This window comes from Dermacentor andersoni, chromosome 6 (assembly GCF_023375885.2).
Source record: "Dermacentor andersoni chromosome 6, qqDerAnde1_hic_scaffold, whole genome shotgun sequence".
Classification (NCBI taxonomy): Eukaryota; Metazoa; Arthropoda; class Arachnida; order Ixodida; family Ixodidae; genus Dermacentor; species Dermacentor andersoni.
In genome coordinates, this window is record NC_092819.1 from 46,465,754 (window position 1) to 46,486,191 (window position 20,438).

The 20,438-nt window shown below is 48.4% G+C and overlaps 1 protein-coding gene across 1 annotated transcript in view; it reads right to left on the reverse strand.

Moving 5' to 3' along the window:
* Positions 1–1,626: 1,626 nt before the first annotated feature.
* Positions 1,627–20,438, reverse strand: part of Tmhs (Tetraspan membrane protein in hair cell stereocilia) — a 138,203-nt gene continuing 119,391 nt past the window's right edge. The window contains exons 2-3 of the mRNA XM_050170797.3: positions 9,595–9,840; positions 1,627–6,388 (exon numbers count right to left, since the gene is read on the reverse strand). Of these exons, the coding sequence (XP_050026754.1) occupies positions 6,153–6,388; positions 9,595–9,840 (482 nt within the window). The 3' untranslated portion in view covers positions 1,627–6,152. The remainder of the gene's footprint in view (positions 6,389–9,594; positions 9,841–20,438) is intronic.

A 20,438-nucleotide genomic window follows, 5' to 3' on the forward strand; every position in this document is an offset into this window, starting at 1 on the left:
ACTTAATAATATGAGAAGTTCAGTAGACTCCTGATGTATCAAAATTAGACTTAGTCCGGTAAACAACACATGCAAAAAAGAGACGCCGCGAACATACACAGCAAGCCCCGCGGCGTCGAAGCACAAGCAGAATGGCCGCGAACGCGGCGGTTCCCTTCTTCACCTCCAGGCGACTTCCTCCTCCCTCTCGGGGACAAATATAATCTCGCCGATTTGACAGACGGGTCGTATAAACGCACGCCGGCAGCAACAGGCTCACTATGTTGTAATCACCAATGCCATAGAGAAAGTCACTGCAGAAAGCAAGTTTGTAGATCCCCTATTTCTCTAACCATCGCAGCTCCCCGGGTAATGCGGTTGACGAATCAAAATTTTTTGACGTCGACTGAAAATATTTACTTCCGATATCGCGCACGCTTGAGCTGCGGAGCTGGTAGCGTGCGGTTGTAATTTAGATGTCACAGGAAACGTGTTTCTCTCCGGCGAAAACCGATATTTCGACTCATTAATTTGTACCACGTGCGGTGAGTGCGCTGCGTCGGTCGTATATGGTGACTCGGCGTTACTACAACTCTGGAGTCTCGTTGGCCTGGTAGGAAATTGGCGAAAGTGTAGTTGACTATCGAGTGGGCCCCGCTATTGCCGACATGTGGCTGACGGCAAAAATAGGCGGCCAACTCATTGCCAATCGTCGGCTATCTGTCAGTTCTGCCTAGGTCGCCGTTGCTTCCAAAATGCATGATTAGGTGACTCCATATTTTGGGGCGTCGTCGCGTGCGCTGCCCACAAGATGCCTAATTTAGGCGATATCTCAAACGAAAAATAGTTCTGTGGTTAGGTTGTCTGGATAAAACAGAATACACAGGCTAACATTTTCAGCTTATCGTTTAAATTGTTATTGTTGAAGTTTGTATCACTCTAAACCATGCCACGACATGGACAGAAGATGCCCGCCTTGTATGTCCAACGACACAGGTGGAGATTTTGCTTTTCACAGCAGCATGAACGAGAGGGTCACTTGTGTTGGATTTTATTTTGTATTTGGATTGTATTGACTTCCCTTTGAATTATCGTTGAATTCGCATTGGTTTTCGCACTGTTGACTCTGACACTCTAAACTAAAACTGTGAAGCTGGGCAAAGTTGGATGAAAAAAGAAGAAAGATTGCAAGTTTAACATGAGACATAGAAGAATTGAAAGCAGCACGTAGATTTCCGGGTTCTTCTTTTGAGGACTTTCGTTCTTGCATAGGAGACACGACCTTCGGTTTTCACTGCACTCCAATGCATCAGCAGAAACTTGTAGTTCTCGCTGGTTGGCGCTTGTTTGTTTACATTAAGTCAGGCGCAAACTATACGACCACACGAACAACAAGTTTACCGTTCGTCCAGTGTTTTGTTTGTACGTGTAGCTGTTTGCTTCGCGCTAAACTTACTGCAAGAATCCAGAACGTCAATCGGCGACAAAATATGGATTCGCTCTTTCCGTGCCGTCGTATTGAGCGGGAACATTGTTCACTGTGCACCAATTTACAGAAAGCGCAACAAAGAAGAAAAAAAAAGCTGCTTGCAATTTGAGACTGACAGACTCCACGCTGCAAAACGCAAACAAACAATCCCAAAGACCTCCACTCTACAAGATCACTTTATTAATTCGAGGGACACAGCGCAGAAGTACATTAGTATACAGATAAACAAAAAGCACAATCGCACACTCACGTCACTGTTAATTCACATTTTCTCCAGAAATACACCTGTTGGGGTATCGACAACAGTCTTTGTCTCATACCTCTCTCCGTATATCTTCCGCATGTGTGTGTTTTGTCGAGTTATACAAGGTGTTTACTCGTTTTCATTCTTTTTCTTCTTTCACCGTTCATAAAGGTCTACGCAGCACCCACATAAAGCAAGTGGTTAACACGCTTGGGGCGTACACACCTACTGCGTAGCGCAATTCTTTGGCCACGTTGGTTTACACATTTCCGCCAACACGCTCGTCGACGAGCTTCTACTCTTGGAACGATCGAAGCCTTTTCTCCCCTCGTTCACACAGGCTGGCACAAATGCATTGAAGCTAAACCGGCCGCTGTGAGACGCCACATATTTGGACATATAAGTTATGCAATGCACCAGTTCACGCCGAGTTCACACTGTTTCATTTATATATATACTCAAGTTTGGCAAAACTTATATTCTCGGTGTTGTGCTCTTGTCGTGGCCTCGCGATGAAGTTTTCGGTTCAACAATGTGATGTGGTATTTTACAGTGGACAGATACTCAAGAAGATGCACTCATACTTGCTTAAGAAGGTAGACGTAACCGGAAATAAGGAGGTATCCACACACATGTGCGCTCAGCTACACCAAGCCGAGAAAGAACGAAAAAAAAAAGAACGTATGAAGAGAAGAAAAAAACTATATAGAAAGGAAAGCGAGGACAGCACTATTAACGTAAATCAACGTTCCAGTATCAGTAAAAAAAAAAAAAAAAGTGAGGTATCATGACTTCACTGCATGGATTGCCGCAATAGACATGAACTTTCTGGCAATCAAGAAAAAAAAAAGTATAACGCAGTTAAGCGCTTCACGACGGTGTACTGCTTTAAACCTTCTTTTTTTCGACCACGTTTTGTAACACTCACAAGAGCTCAGCTTGATTCATACTTGGATACAGGCTGTGCTTACAAATATTTTCATGTCTGCAATAAATAAGCGTGTTGGAACTTGTCCGCAGCTGCAGACTACATACTTCCAGTGCGGAGGATGTATACATATACGATTTGATCTACTTTTTTTTTGTGACTGTTGAGATGTTTGCGTAGCTAATTGCATCTCACTGACCGTATCTGTGGCGTTTTGCTTTTTTTATTTCGATGTAGCATTAAAATAGGCATGAATGTAGCATCACTATACATTAATATTGTTTCTCAGTTAAACCTATTCAAGTGCCTAAAGTTGAGCTAGCGCTTTCTACAGCTTCCAACGGTGCTGGACGGAAACAAGAATTAGGGCGTATGAGCGTAAGAGGCCTTGCAGTATGTGCTAATTTGTGTCATTTAAACATGAAACAATAAATTCTGGACATCAGTGTCTCTTAAGTATACTTCAGCAGCATCAACGCTCAAGCATACTCGCACACACGCTCACACAAACACGAAAATATACTAGTTAAATTTTTTAACATCCCTGTCTTACGTATGTGACAAGTCTAAGCATGGAAGTTCAGCTTTCCCTGAACAAGACAGCAGGATTCTGTGTTCACAAAGTACAGATCAGGGCACATTAGAGTCGAGCGCGCTGTGAACACTAATGACGTGTCGTTGTAGTAAAACACATAAAGTTTTCAAAAAGAAAAAAGAAAAAGAAAACGCCGCTTGTGCACGCGGGCTCGGCTATAAAGAATGCTAGAAAACGAAACTACACAAGAAACGCTGTATATTGGAGTCCAAACAATCGTGTTTGCAGGAAGAGGCGTGTACAAAAGTTGAGGTACACAACGATCTATGACTCGCATGCTTCTCACCAATGCGTTTGCTTCCGACGTTTCCCATTCGCTTGCGTCTCGGGCCTTTTGCGAGACAGTCGTACAACCGTTCGCAGTTGCTGTGACCTAGCGTACGCGTCAAGTCAGTGCACGAGTGACCGGATACGACGTCGGGCCGCGTATTGGGGCCACTGTGGAGCTTACACCCGACGGCAAAGGTTTTTCGGAACACGCGTAAATAGCGCGAGACACTTTCCCACAAATTCTCAACTCAGCCTACATGGAATACAGGGTTTGCTTAGGGTGAGCACTCGATACACATTTCGATTGAAGGCCGAAGGTGCTGCTACCAACAATCTTTTGTGGATGTCGTCCCGAAACCGCACAGTTCGAGAGTCCTATAGTCCTTGTCAATTTCGCGAGCTTTGAAGTGGCAGGCATGCTCCACAAGCCCTGTGACAGAGACTGGTGACAAGGTCGTGTCGCTTGCGGGTTGGTTTGCGAACGCTGTCAACGACTGCACACGAGTTTGTTTAACCTCGAAGATCAATTAGCGTCCGGAAACGTCGCTACTAGTGTGCGCGATTCTCCAGAGTTTAGATGCTGCTCCGAGAATCGTTCTAGGGCGGTCGTTGCTCGCTGCTGAGACGCTAGCGAGATGGCTTCTTTCCTTCGCCACTTCTTACTTTTCGACCCACACCTTTCCGTTTTCGTTGAAGTATGGGAAGCTTCACGAGAACTGCTAAACTCGATGTCTGAGAATTAGCGATTTCAGTGCTTGTCGTCACAAGTCGCCGCAGGGTTTATAGCTTATAGTTTACCGTTTAGATGATGCCGCTGCGCATTGCGAATATGGTCAAAAATAATAAGAAAGCAGAGCTAAAGCGCCTGTATGGGGGTTCTATGCGTTGTTCATTCTTATAATTAAGCATCTCCTACTATTTCTGAACTGAGATTGAAGTACACATGAGACTTTTTGGCTGAGTATGGGTTTCCTCTACGCTAGTGACATACTGCAGTGAGGCTGTTACCATTGTGACCACACTAAATTAGAATACGGTTTTCTTTTTCCTCTTTTTCGTTCTTCGAACAGACTCAGGTTAACGGTCAGTCTTGTTTTTCGCTTTTATGTACAGCGAATCACGGCTCTAAAATCAAACATGTTCACATTCGGCTTTATAAGTTCGCAGCCTTTACCGAGACCTATGGATTCCATAACAACGCAACTTCGCCTAATTTTCCGTCGCTCTTCTACTTCCAGTAGTATAGCAGTCAACGCATACACAACTCAACATTGTCCGAGTTCTTGCTCTTTCTTTATAGCTTGCGTATTTTTTTTTCTCAAAACGCCTAGTTGAACGCTTTATAAAAGTACATCTCAGGCCGTTACTTCCACAATATCATTGCTGCCAGCGGCTTCCGTCGCCACGGGCCAATCCAACGGTTAGTGGATTGCGAGCGAGCGCCGCTCCTCTTGCTTGTGTTCTAAAATTCATTCTCCATGTTACTCTGCAGCGCTGAAAAACCGAGAAAACACAAATATGCCGGGCGAATGGGCAGTCAGTACGAGTTCCTACTACCAGACCTCATTTTCTTTCAGTTCTGAGGCAGGGTGGCCAGACAACGCGCACGTGGAAACTCGCGGTCTGCAGTTTCTCCCACACAACAATCAACACACACTTGGGGCGAGGAAGGAATCAAGACATAAGCGGAACCACAATCGTGCATAGTGCTGAGTCAGTGAAGGGGCTTGCGGTCGAACGGCGAGGAATCGCCAAGCACACCAAAGGAGACTCGCCGTCTAACACCACGCATGACGCAGCGATTCTTTCGCCGCTGCGGCCCCATGCACAAGTCATCGCCGAAGCTGCTGTCGTCACGCTGGTTTCAGGACAGGGCCGTCTTTTCGCTGAGTCAGCGACTTCTGCGAGATGGCAAAGCATGTCGAAAGAGGGTCGCGGCATGATTCGACGCACGACACAGCATTTCTCTTTCCGCCGCTATCGATGCGCACGTCGATGACGAAGCTGCGGCTGCCATCCTGCCACCAGGATTGGGCCTTCTCTTTTGCTGAGTCAGCGACGCGGCTCCCGGGTAACCGGTAAGAAATAGCCAAGCATGACGAAGGAGGCTCGCAGCCTGACAGCACACATGGCGCAGTGATTCCTTCGCTTCTGCCGATGAGCATGTCGACGCCGAAGCTACTGTCGTCACGCTGCCACAAGGACAGAGCCGTCTTCTGCTGCTTAACAGATTGGGGCCGCAGAAAGGTTTTGTTTTACTTTTATTTTTTACTCGGCGATCTCGTTTTGACGGGTCCGAGAAGTGTCGACAGAAGCAGAAGGCATCAAAGCGCAAATCGGTTGCTGAACAGAAGCGCACAGCACATTTGCAAGGCAGTCGGTGCGTATCACCTGACGGCTTACTGCTAGAACATGTTACTCCTGGTGATGGCGTTGCCTCGTGCAGGAAGGCCCCGAATAATACCGTTGTTAAACAGGCATCCTTACCAGCGGTTACCGCAAACCGCCGTTATTCACTTATACAGTAGTTCTTGTGCCGCCTAGTTCCTCCTCTTCAAGCTCAGTGGATTCCCACTTGCTGCCCGCCAGTTACACTTCGCCGTCACCGACGTGGGCGTGACGCGCGTCTTCGGCAAGCACACGCTCCTCACAGCTGGAAGTTGTGCATGGACGTGGAGTACTCGGAGCGATAGTTTGGAGCGGCGGCTTGGCCGCCCTTGGAGCGCGTCGTCCGGTGCGAGTACTCGGAGAACCTGTCTGCGTCGTGTTGCGGCGGTGCCAGTCCTCCACCGGGCTGCGGCATCAGCATCACGGGCTGCAGGTTCATGGACTTGCGCGACGCCGTCGACTGGTTGTCCGCCATGAAGGCGCTGTTCACCTCTCCTGCATCGGAGGACACAGACAGACAGGGAAACGAGGGTGAAGTGACTGCACTGCTGCCAGGTGAGCGGCAAACTGATTCTGAAGTGAGAAAGGCTTTAAGGAAAACAGGAGAGGGTGGCGGTAGCTTTTTGGGGGCCCAGGTTTGTCATAAGCCCGACGATTGGGATGGCGAATTCGGTAAACTGGAGGAAAGAGGAGAAGACAGAAAGACGAGACACTTTTCATACGCAGCATGTATTCGGCTTGATTTATGCTTCTTTATTTTTCGCACATCGTTTTTATTTTTTTTTATACTTTTATACTTTTGTACGCACACGCTCGACCTCCGCTTCCTTTCTAACGTTTCTTTCTTTTCCTTCACCCATAATATCGCGTCACGTATGTCCTGTCACAATCTTTTGTCAAGCGACCCTTCCTGTCCTACAAGTGAGCGTTGCGAACGTCGCGGCGTGTCACGCAGGAACACGAGCGCGGCAAAGCCCCATTCACGGGAGACAAAGGGCGCGTTGAAATGAGAGCTACGTACGAGTTGGGTTCGACGATACAAATAGCGCGGCGAGTTCATTCTGTTCCGAACAATGGACCATCGGAGGATGTCTCCGCCCCTGCATTTATGGGTGCAGGTCGCCTCCCGGCCCCGTAAGCTTTTCAATGAGCCAGAAATAACAGCTCATGCGCCGGCGTCGCCGCACCTCGCGTGTGTAACTGGTAGGTGCGACACGCGGAACCTGCGAAGACGGTTATTTATTGCAGTGCTTCGAAGCCGGTTCTTCTAGAGACGGTTTTCCGTTGGTGCCGCTACTCGCAACGATGGGTTTGTGAACACATGTAATGCAGGTGATAACGTGATGTGACGCTGCGCTTAAGTTTGAGCCCGCAATCAAATCTTTGTCAAACGTTTCGAAGCCACGCCACGGGTAACGGAACCTTTCACCCTGTTTTGTATTTCGTCACTTCATTCAAAGAGGAAACTAGGACGTAAGAATATGCCGCAAGGCTGCGTAGGAAGGCGCCAATGTGTAGCGCGCCCGGTAATTCGGACAATTTACAGGCATTCCGGGACGCCTGCCTGAAAACAGCTTCAATGAATATAGTGCACCATGAGTTAGAAACTTTAACAAATATTGTAGATTACGTGGATTATGAATTACCCGTCTATAGCTCAGCGACTAGGTGCTCCGGTGCCGAGATGAGGTCGTAGATTTGACCCCCAGTTAGTTCCAGCGGGGAAGGTATAGAAACATAATTAGAAAGAAGAAGAAGAAAAAATAAAGCGCCTGTGAACTCAGGTGTAGATGTCTGTTAAAGATCAGTACCCTACAACTTCTGTCACGGACCCTAAACTAAACTCTGGAGCGGAAGGACCGATCGAATATTGTGCAGGTATCTATCTGCTTCAGCAGAAAAAAAGGACAAATTAACGATAAATTTTCGTGAGAAAAGAAAGCAAGGTGCTCCTTAATCTGCTTGTCGATTTCAAGCTACAGTCGGGATAACCTGTGCGCCAGGAAGCCGGAGAGCGATCGAATGAGGGCCGCACAATCGTGGAACTCCTTGCTGGGCCCATTCCTTCGCTGTAGTCTTTTTCACTGGAACCGAAATAACCATTTATATATTATAAATGTGACAAGAGCAATCGTAAGCAGCGATAATTTCTGTACGAACGAAACGTTTCAGTGCACACGTTCGTGCCTTTGCACCAAGAACCTGTATACGCATTAACTTCTCCGTGCCCCCCCCCCCCCTCTTTTTGTTTGTTTGTTTGTTTTGGAGGCTCACCGCAGTGAGTCTGTGCTCCTTATCTGTTGTGGCATGTCATTTCTCAGCTGGTTGCTTTTTCGGGGCAGAAAGTTAATTGCATCTGCCGAAGACCACTGCCGAAGACCACGTTCAGCCAAAAACTTCAGAAAAGATTACGGCCAATAAGCCCGCATATAAATAGAAAGAAATGGTTAGGTCTGGACTGTGCATGCGAATATAGTAAGTCCTGCGGAAACATAGCAGGCGAGCACCAACGGTTGGCACCGAGAACTGGCACCGACGTCTTCTCTGGGTCGCCGGTGAAACGCTTCGCTTCACAGGCGTTTCGGTGCATCGCAAGACACTCCCAGCGTTATTTTTTTTTCTTGTCTTTCTTTCTTCCTTTTTTTTTTTTCAGGAACATGAGTTGGGGCAGCGAAGCGTTTCCCCTAGCCGTTGTCGACATGCTGCCCTCGTTCTGTTTTGGACCTCTCTTACAAGTTTCGCGGCGAATGAATATCGGCGATTGACACCGATAGCTAAGTGCGTGTGTGGGGGGGGGGAAGGGGGGTCGTATACGTACGCGCTAGTGCCCACGTGCAAGCTGAGCGTTAATGCAGACTCAAACAAAGACATGGCGAAGGCAATTAGTGACAGAGGTGTAAACAAGACAAAACACGAATGTCTATATTCGGACCTAAGACGCGCGCAGATGCAATAGGGTAGCGCTTGCGCATTGCAGGTCCTCTATTTTAATTGCCTGCACGCACTTGTAGGCTTGCACGTGGGCACTGTCCACCCAGTATACGTTGCTTCGCACGCAAGTCCTTTCTGTTTGTTGTATTACAGCGAGAGCAAGAGAGAGACCAGGAAGTAGAAAAGGAAAGACAGGGTGGCTGAATAAATGAACGTCCAATTGGCTACCCTGCACCTGGGGAAGGAGAAGTGATGAGAAACATGGGGGTAAGAACGTCAATGATATTGGCTGGCAGGCTAGTAGGTGATGCATTCTACGTATACCGGTGTTACAGGACATATATACACACAGGAAGAAAAGACCAAGCTGGGGCAGGACAGTGTGCTGCTACGAAGAATGGGAGCATACGAGGAAGCGCAGGTGTGAAAGATTGAACTGTACGCCCATGCTCAGTGAAACGCATGACACCGTTCCCAGTCTGTCTCGCAGTCACGAGTCTTCGAAAGAAGAGAGAGAGAGAGAGACGTTCCTTTAACGTCAATCTAGCTAACGTCAGTTGGGACAAGGTTCCAACAGCTCCGTACCCCATGAAGGTATACGGTTCTCCGGGGGTGTCCAGCGCGGTGGATAGCGCTGTTTTCACATTGAAGCGATATCTCTCAATAAGAAGACGAGCAATGACCTCTCTGACCGTACAAAACTAGAGTTGTCTAACGGAGATACCGAGGTTTAATTATCCAATCGCGAATGCGCTGTAGCGTTCGTGTACCCTTGTAGACGGATCCGTTGGAGATGTACTGGTCGGGCAGCAGCTTGACGTATCGCGTGCCCAGCACGAAGGCGAGCGCCGCCAGGACGACGCAGTCGGCGACGCCGATGACGGCGAGGATGTAGGCCCAGCGGATGCCGCACTGGCCCGGGTCGTAGTCGCCGGCCTCGGGCCCGCACACGTCGCGCACCACGGACACGTCCCAGCCGGCCGGGAACGTCAGCACGCCGATCACCATGCACACAGCTGCGGCACAGAGAAGAGAGAACACTGTTTATGAGATCTGCACAGTTTAGAAAACAAGCGGTCGCTGATGTAGTGTCAAAAATTTTTGGCAGCCTATAGCTTGGCGATTAGACGTTCATGGTACCCGAGGTAACACGTATTAAATGTGAAGCGGCACATTCATACACAAAAATTCACACGTAGGAGCCACACGAAGCCGCAAAGTAAGAGGGTCTCCTGCCAGTGTATGGCTGATGCCTTTGACAAGAGATGCGCAGGCGAGTAATTCGTCCTGTGTATGCTCGGGCCAAATTTTCGGGAACTGCATTCAGAAACATCTTCAGGACTTCGATAACATTTTAGTGCCAGCAGAGAAGGACAAAAAAAAAATGGAGGGGGGGAGCGCAGACACCACGATGCGCCACGTTATCCAAGTTCGTATGCCAGCACGCCCAACACAGAGCAGCATTTCCAGGGAGTATGGATCCGATATAACAGTCTGAAATTCTTTCTATTGCCATATCGACGTTGTGGCGCGGAGCCCAAAGACACGGCCTCTGTGGCAACGAAAATTATTCCGTTAAGCTGTAAAACCAGAGCACGTGACAAGCAAAAGGGAAGAGTGCCTGTGTAATTTTTAGGGCATTTTCTTGTTTTCTTCTTTTTTTCGATTCACTCACACGATATCAAGGATATGACCGGAGGCGACGAAAAGCGGTCCCGGCTACTCCCTGTCTCATTAAAGAAATTTGGTATACACTTCTACAAACTTGCACTTGTAGTTTGTGCAGAAAAACGAGTTTGCTGCATGTAGTGAATGCAGGTACACCGACAGTACGAGCGTGCAACAGCCAAAGCACAACAAAGTTACCAAGTACTAATCAGACCAACTGTGCGGGCAGTAATATCGACACAAAGCGTAACAGCGCAAATTCATGAACAATGCAACATACACAGCTAGGTTCTCTGACGGTCCTCTATAGCGCCTAGGAAAATCAATTTATCCGTGTCTTTTTCTTCCACCACCCCCTCCTTTTTTCCCCAGCTGTGGCAAGCGCGTGAGCACCGTGCTGATCTTGAGTTTTGGGTTTAATCTTCTTAGTTTGATCTTGAAAATCTACTTTCTGGTGAACGCTATACGCTCCTGACTGCCGTTTATAGTAACCGCTCGTGTTTATTCGCTCAGAAAATGGCCGAACTGCGCATATTCAACAGGGGAAGGGGGCTGCGGGAGTGACGGAAAGCTCACATTTTGTATGTCGTGCCCATACTGATGTCTTTAAACCACTCACAATGTGACGCAACTAATTTGCATAGCGAAAACTAGCGAAGGAGACACTTTAAAAAAAAGATGGAGGCAAACCACCACAGTAGTGCACTCTCGCTGGCTTTCTAGATTGCAAGCCAGCCCCCGCTGTCGCAGCGCTGTAAATTCATTACGGCCGACAGAGCGCGTTAATAACCACGCTCGGAGCTCAATCATCATTAGGTAATAACTTACAGCCGGCGTTCTTGTTTAACGCATGCCCATTAAAGGCGGATCAGCTCGGTGCGCAGTGAACCGCACGAATCCCACGGCGATCACTATCGGCGCTCGCTCCGCTCCCCATAATGAAGCAGCCCTGGATGGCGCTGCAGGCGCCGGCAGTTGACGCTCCCGGAAAGAGATCAGCAGGTGCGCCCGCGCTTCCTCAATTCCGCTTGCACCAGAGTGGGATTAGACGCGGGCGGTGCGAGCACGCACTCTGCGGTTATAACGAGCTTCCTGCTGGCTGACACGTCCGTTTGTAGTTCGCCCGGATGATGCTCCTCTATATTTAAACCGACGGCCACGTAACTGAAAGAACGAGAAAGGGAGACATTTAGCGTTCGTTAGGACGTCGCTGGACTGCCGCGTGCGACATGTTGCATTGTTGGCTGACGCCACGAGGGACGCATGTGCGAGACGGGAAATGAACGCCGGCTCTTCTTCCTCCTCACAGGGACGGACGCTCGTGAACTGTTTGTGACGGGTGTGGTTTAGGTGATGTTCTTATTTCCTCGGCTTAACTCGCTGCTCCTGTTTTTCAGTGTGCAACTTGTGGAGCAGCAAACAAACACGGAAGTCGGCGGTCGACCATGTTATAAGCGTCGACTTGCGTCGATGTTTGCCGTGAACAACACACTTCTTAGTATACAAGTATACAAAGCACCATGACTAAGTGAACACATGGTTTGAGAAGTCAGTGATAATTAGTCTGTGATAACGTAAAAACAGTTACGAAGTGGTGTCTTTCGCGTTGTGCTCACTGGACCGTGATCAGAATGAGCTGTGCGTTTGGGTCTTCCACAGTACCAAGAGCAGGCAAGTAGCTTCATTGACTGGTCTGCTTTAACGTCCTAAAGCAGCACCTGGAGTACAGGGGGCTAGTACCCGAGCTGTGGGTCTCTGACATACCGCTAATACACTACCTATAGCGATAGCACAACGTTTGTTTCTATACAAACCCATGTGGCGTACGAAGAGCCCTGCAAGTACGGTCCCAGATTTTGTTTACGGATACCGGCCGCATAGCGCATAAACTTCCGGCGCTGATAGCGAAAAAAAAAAGTTTCTGCATTACCGACTCACGCCATGCGCAGCGTATCGCTTCTGCCATACGCGTGCTGCAAAGCAGACGTGCGCCTCTTCCTTTAGAGACAATACGATCGAATGCACGAAACCAACTGGAACGCCACTAAATAGAAAGCACCGGCTAGAGACAGAAGCATCCGCTGCTCTCCGACGCGGAAATTTCCAAGACAAGACTGATCTGATTGCGGTCGAGTGGAGGCTGCAGCTCCGTAATCACTCGCACTTAGGATCGGGGAAAAAAAGAAAAACGAAATAAACAAATAGCAAATAGATTGCCCGCACGCGACGCGGTACCGCAGATATCGCTCTCCGTCGCATGCATGCGAACGGGAAAAGCGGATCTCGCCGGAGAGGGTTACGCGCTTCGCACGCAATCCGAAGGTGTGTGTACCCGAGTAGCTCGATGCCAGCGGACGTGCTCCAACCGCGCCTTTTTCCAGGAGATCCATCATCGAAGCGGCGGCGGCTATTCACCCTCTTTCTGGGCTCCTCTGAAGGCTCCCTTCCTCCTTTCCTCTCGAATGCCAGCCCGGAAATGGATCTTGGACTGCTTCACGCAGCACGAACGTGTGTGTGTGTGTAAGCGCGCTTTTCAACCGCACTTGATGAATGTTTGGCGTTGGCGAGCCACATCGCAACACCTTTTTTTCAGAAAGGGTTGGACACACCGGACACGTCGGCAAAGACAGCGAAAGCGCCGCTGAGCCGACAGGTATAGTGGGTTCGTGGAGTGTTTCACCGCGGTAAGAGTTAACTGCAGTTAGCAGAATTAGCAAACGAAAAGGGCGTATTTACGATACAAAGGAGAGACCTCCTATGCAGATTAACTTCGAAGGCGGATCAAAGCGTTATGCGTCACGGTTACGCGAGCGCCGAGTCACGCCCGCCACGTCGAGACGCGTGGTATAGCTTCACTTGCGCCACGTTCGAGATCGATCATCCTGAACGGGATAGCCGGGTGATGCCTCAGTACAGTTTTACTGCTTGCAGTCTCGCGACAGTTGTTTCAGCTCGGCGGAGCCTTGTCGCTTTTCTGTGGTGCCGCCTCTATTTCGTATTTGCCTCGATCAATTAAACTGCACGAGCCACCCGGTGCACGTTACAGGGAAGTTAAATGAACGCGAACCGTTTATTGCCTTCGTCCCCGGCACATGTGCATAAAGGAAGCGAACTCTATGAAAGGTCTTATGTGCAAGGGGGGGGGGGGGGGGGGGTGACGAAGGACATTTAATTAGAGCTGTCTTTTTCTGCGCCATTACAACCACAAGCTTTTATGCAGGCGATTATCAGAATAACGATACGATGAAAAATGTGGACGTTCTGTGACGAAAGGAGGTGCCGGTAATTTTACGACTGCCGGTGACTACAATAGCTCTTATATTTTTCATTTTTTTATTTTTAAGCTTTTTTTTTTTGCCGGAACCATGCGTGTTGTGATGTTTCGTTTATAAACACCAGTTTCTCTGCGTTTCTCGGTTCTTTCGAGAAACTGCGATAGTTCTTCTCCTATAGTCTTATGCGGAAGTATCGTCGCGGCGGGATGGGAACAGAAGAAAGAAAAGAAAGCTCGAGTTTACAAATTTAGTGCTAGGAAAATGATATCGAAGGGCCACGCGGGCCGCTCACAGAGATGCCGAAAGAGCTCCTTCTACGGCACCGTGTCGTAGCCGGAAGTGGTCACGTCCGTTTCCCAGGACGAGTGCCAGTTTCAAATCCCGAGAAAGCAGAAACAAGGAGCGGAGAGCCCGAAGTGAGAAAGATCTTTCCTCAAGACACCACGTATGAGGGACCGACAAGCCGAGAATAAAACAGGAAACAAACATACAAAAGGAAAGGTTTCGCGCTTCTTATCTTTGTTCAGATTTTCTGCGCAAAGTAACCCGGTCTCGAGTAACGACAAATGAGTACAAACGAAGTGAAAGCAGAAAAATACAGTACATCGGAAGGGACTCGTCTTTCCGGTTTAGTCACCCGTTGTTGGCGCTTTCAAACGCACGGTATATATACTCGGAGAATGAGAGAGAGAGAGAGAGAGAGAGAGAGAGGAGTTCGAATGTATACGCATATTGTTTAGAAGATCGTCAGTGGCGATCGCGTTCTTCGCGTCCAAACTTCGAGGAAACCGGCGCGTATACGCGCTGGCTGTCGTGTACCTCGTTAGCGATGACAAGCCCTTCCATTCGCGGGAAGACTTGTATACGAGGCGGTAGTTGCGCACTCGCTCCGGCGTGGCGCACTGAGCAGTGATAACCCGTGGAGTTGGAAAAAAATTGTCTATTGTTTGTTCGTTTGTTCATTCAATTCTCTGTCGCAGTTTTCTTTTCTTCCGAGTTCCGTACACTCTGCCGCGTCAGTTACGAGACACAAGAATAAACTTTCCACCAGCGGTGAACGGTGACAGCTCGCCTCCGGCACGGAGAGCGCGGCGAGGGCTTCGCTTGTCACTGTCTGGCGGCGCAAGCGCGTACAGTACGGCGTGGCGCGACGAGCCCGTCTCCGTTCTGTGGGAACGAAGGCGTCTCCTCGGAATAGAAGTGACGTACGCGTGCGCAGTACATCCGTCGTCTGCCGTGTGTTTCTATGCGCTTGGGTCTTGAGGGACAGGCGAGCCAGAATAGAAAGCGCTACAGAAACACTCATTTCATTTCGCCTCTCGCATATATACCACTCGAAGCGAGCGCTCGTGTCCGGGCTGTTGACACCCTTGCATTCGTCACTGCTCGTGCATTTGTCCATCGTTTGCGTTGCAGATTCGAGACGATGTGTGCAGTTTGGACTGCTGTTGTAATCGGGTGATAAATGGCTTGTAGCACTGCGCCCTTAACAGTGTGTTGTGCGTGCAATGTTTCGGAGGGCTTGTTCATGTAGTACGCTCTGTGTGTGCGGCAGTCAGTAAACTTGCGAGACGCAATCTCTGGAGGCCGCGCTGTGCATTTACACTGCCACTCGTGCATCGAGATGCGTGACAGCGCATAGAAATGGGGAGACCGACCGCTGTTTCAGCGGCTGCCGCATTTCTGCAGCCCCGCGGCAATGCGGCAGCCGCGGCCGGAAGTCTAAACCGCAACCTCGTCGTCAGCAGCAAAACGCCACTGCGGGTACCGTGGCTGGTTGGACTCGACGTGTGACATGTGTCCGCGGCATTTAACACGCCACGTTTCACCCAAGGTGTCGAGTAGCGTGCTTTCATCAGCCAGTGTTCTCTCAAGCTTCGCGATTTCTCGCTTGCAGAGCTCGCCCTTACAGTAATGTATAGCCGTCCTTATATGACGTCGGCTGTGCAGAGTTTTTCTTAAAGACGTGTTGGGAACACCGTTTGATATACTTATTTTCTGCAAGCGGTAAATCGGCGCGATATACACTTTTGTTAGTTGAGCCAGGCATGTAAACATAAGCGTGCTGTATACGCCAAGTTCGCTCTCAGAGATGTGCCCACACCTATATCTGCTGCCCTTTTCTTCCAATGTCCGTGGTGCTCGCTGTACTTAAGCGTTTTTTCTGGCGCTGTGTAGCGTGGAACGCCGCGAAGAGAAATTTTTTTTCCAAACCATGAGCAATTGCTGGAGCGAGCTGGACGGCAAGTAAAATAAAACCATGCCCACAGAAGTATGGCATCCTGGTGCCGTTAGGCCAAGTTAACTATTAGGTCTGAGCGAACAAGTTTGGAACCACCGTTAACGGCAATAACCCAATTTACACACAGCACGTTCTGGAACGTGCTGTGAGAAACAGCGCAAGTCTATAGCTGGCTGGACAAACGTGTTGCCCAGCAAGTGTAGCTGGCCAAGCCAGACGCCAAGCGTGCAACGAGTCCTTGACAGAGAAAAGCAAGAACACGCGCGTCTGCGGGGCGACACAGGTTAGCCGAATGCCCTTTAATTGCGGGCTCTAATTGCACCGGGAGGGCAACACTTCGCGCAAAGACCCGTGTGCATACAGATTAGCCTTCGCTTGTGCCCAAGCATCGGCGCCCGTTCACAGCGCAGCGAGGGACACAAGCAGAACGAGGTTGGAGCCCGTGCAGTGACACCTCTGTCTCGCTGAACTGAGATGCGATTGTCATCGGCAGGAAGAGATCTTAGTCAACGGGGAGACGCTGGCTTCCGCGTCGGCGATCTCTGAATGTTTGAATGTTCCCATGACCGCACCTTCAGAGTATACAGTACAGACGGTGTTTAAGCGATGCCTTCAAGTAAATTATTAAAGTAGTGCACTAGAAATCTAGGGATGATTTTCTTATTCGCCACATTAAGGGGTGGGGGGGGGGGGGGAGGGGTGCGTCCGCTGACATGACATTGTACGATAATCATGCACGAAGTAACTCCTCGATAAACTAATTTTACAATAGCTTCAGGGCACATGTTGGAAGGGCGGTGTTGAAGCTAGTCAGTGTTCGCTAAGTACTGTGAAACTATAGCGCAAATTTCATGATATCCAGCCTTTCATACGCGCTGGCGGGACCTAGCTGTGAGGGACACTAATGTGTCCCTCACAGCTAGGTGAACCTTTGCATCATAATGAACACTTAGGTCATTGTAGATTGACCGCATGTGTATGCACTTTAAACAATAGGGAAATGTGCCACACACGCCGTGGTGGCTTAGCGACTGTGATGTTGCGCTGCTAAGCACGCGGTCGCGGGATCAGATCCCTGCCGCAGCGACCGCATTTCCATGGGAGCGAAAAATGAAAAAAAAAAAAAAAAAAACGCCCGTGTCCCGTGCACTGGGGCACGTTAAAGATGCCCAGGTTGCCAAAATTAATCAAGTCTTTCACTACGGCGTGCGCCTCATAATGAAATCGTGGTTTTGGCACGTAAAACCCCAGAATTGTTTTTTTTTTTTACTGTGTCACTGTTCAGTACACTGCAGTGTTTTGAGAGAGTACTTTCAGGCATCATAAGGGCAATATAAGTAAGTGGAGTTTATATAGAAGAGCATTATACACGTATCAGAACGAAATATCGTAACTGATGTCGTTTAGTGGAGCTGAACTGAATGCACACCCGTTCCATTCAGTTTCAACTAGAGTTCAGATTCAACCAGAAAACCTGCAGTTCCGTTCAGATCTTGTTCAAGAAACTTCTCAGCTGCAGAGGTACCCTGGCGCTTCTGGTCAGAGCGAATGCAGGCACGCCACCACTACTGTGTCCGACTTCACTGTACCACTGTAAACCCTCAGCTTTCTGCTGATTTTTTTCCTTCTTATTGGGGCGGTGTCTCGGTGAAATGGGTAGCCAGTTTAGTCCGATACAAGAGGAAGGACGTGTACGCAGCGTGGGAACAGAGGCAGTGGACGTCAATGTCCAAGTACGCTGCTGATTTCTGGACGCGATTGCTGTCTTGCGTTGCTCCCCGACACAGCTCCACACGGCTTCATTTCGTTATATGAGAACTTAGAAAAAGGCTGGCGCAAAATCGGCTAATGGGTTCTGGATAAATGTCCTTAATGAAACTAAAGACTGGAATGATCTTGGGTAACCTCATTTTGCGCGTGCTAACGGGCTACTTTGTCGCGAAAGGCGGGGTTGTGAAACTGCTGTGAAACGTCATAAAAGCAGTACATTTTCTTCGGGCGTACTTCTTTTGTTTTTGTTTTGTTTTTTCTGCTTGGAAAAGTTATACAACTCTGGCATTCATAAGTTGAATATTTATGTAACGGGGTTTTGAATGTCGTAATTTATATTAAAGAAATTATTTTTGTAATCATGTTGAATGTTGCGACCCTATTGGCGGCGAGAATTAGGAGTGGCGCCCTCTCGCGAGTGACGTCACGGCCAGGACGCCGCTCACTCCGGCTCGCTCGGCTGTCGCGCGCACTCGTTCCCTTCGTGTATGCTTGGGCTATTGGTGGCTCGAGCCGTACGTATTGAAGGATACGTCGGCTTCTTTCAGCTGCCATGCCTTAACCACACCTTTTTCTTAAAGAGCGCGTGAGTCGAGAAACTTTGCGGTTTGGATATCGCAAGCTATGTAGCGTTAAAGAAGTCTACTGGTTTTGCAATGCATATATTTCGCTAGAATAGCAGCTTGGGCTTGTTGGTTTTCCATCCTGCTAGTAGCAGCGCAAAAATGTAGACTTGTCTACATTTTGCGCTGCTACTAGCAGCAATGCATATATGTGCCGTGTCTATCGGTAAATTTTGCGTAAAAAGAATGCCTGCAAATTCAACGCGCGAAGTTGTGTATGACGCCTCGCTAAACACTTAACATTCCCTTAGTATTTAGCTATGAGAGACAATGCATTTTACATGGAAGAAAAATCTTGGTAATTGGCGTCAGCATGTTATCCGATGTTAGAAAGACACTGCCCAGCGAAGCTGTCATCATGATTCTTATTACTCTGGTCTGTTGTGCTATTCAAATATGGCCACTAATTAATGCGTAAAAAAATAGTTAGGCGCGCATTTCTTATGAAAAAGTTTGCTGCTACTTTCATCCCCCTCTGAAACAGGCCTCCAAAAAGCGAATTGCTCATGGCTGCTAACACGACGGCGCGTCATGTAGAGTATTTACATAGCTAATTCACAAACACCACAGTAGAAATCACCTGAGAGAAAAGTTTCGTTGTTAAGGTCTAGAGCCAATCAATTGAAAGTGATGAAATGTTTCATAGTGGCCCTTAGTAGCCTTTATCGACAATATGGCACACCCCTGATCACGTAACAGTAGCAATCGACTGTCCGTATGGCGAGGCACGCTATGTTCGCGAAACCAATCAGTTCACTACAACTTCAAATTGAAACCGTAAAGCATTTTTTTACAGCACCAACTGGAATGGCTAAAGTATTTCCGAGCTACTACAGCGCAGCTTAGATTGCCTAGAAAAGGAAAATTCAAGCACCTTCTGTCTCGCCATGTCTCGATCCAGCGTTCTTTAATTATACAAACAGATAACTATTCGCTTCGTCGGTACATAAAAGAAAACCTTGCCCAACTGCAGGCTAAATAAAGTGTGCACCAATCCAATCGCAAACATTAATAAAGAAAGCACCAGAAGTCTTGCGTAGACTTTCACTTGATTTCTGAGCCTCCACCGGGGGGAATTTCGATATCTTCAATATGTCCCATACTACTAGTGATTGACGCTTAGACTTCTTTCTGGCTGCAGCCATGCGGTCCAACAGGCATGCTTCACTAAAAAATTGGGCCAAGCAGCCTGTGTCAGTTCGCCAAACAGATTCGTCATGTATATTCCTCAAGCAACAAGCACCAGTAAATTTCTCAAGTGACTTGTACGTGTACCACGGAAAAGGAAATATATATTGGTACATTCCTATTTGTATTCTGTAAATAGCTATAAGTGTTCATTAACATTACTTCAAATTTCCACCGCTTAAAATAAACACGTGAAGAACCGCCTAACGTTGGCAAGCAGTTAAAGAAGCAAGTGGTGCTTGTAGAATCTAAACTCCAGTATTAGTTAAGTCCCCGTGCTACTGCCGAGCATTTCTGTGAAGAAATGCAAAATTGGACATTATACCATGAACTCGTGAGCAAACCTGTTTTAGCGGATTAAAATCAACGTAACTTTTGTAGAAGTCATATATAGTCAGCGTTTGTCACATACTTGTTGCACCGCGGCAGGTATGGTATCATAACTGGATTCCTATATGCTATGTTTTGCGATTGTCCATCCGCGCATGAAACACCCGCAATGGGCTGGTCTGCGCTCCTTTGGCTGGCATTGTAGCGTTGCCTTTGAGAGCTGCATTGTTGTCTAAGAAATTGGCTCTTTGAATAATTGTTCGCAAAGGAAGACGTTGTACAAATATATTTGAGACGACCACCATAAGTATACAAGCAGAGCGAACGAGGGCGAACAAACGAAAACACCGCAGAAAGCGCCCGGACAACGCCCGAACTGTAGCAGACGACAGGCGCGAGTCATTGCCCTGACGTCACGCGAGCGGCGTTCGCAGCGCCCCTGTAGTTCGTTCTCGGGGCTAATACCTCGTTTTCATATATGCTTCGTACGAATGAACCTCTTTGCAAGTGATTATTTG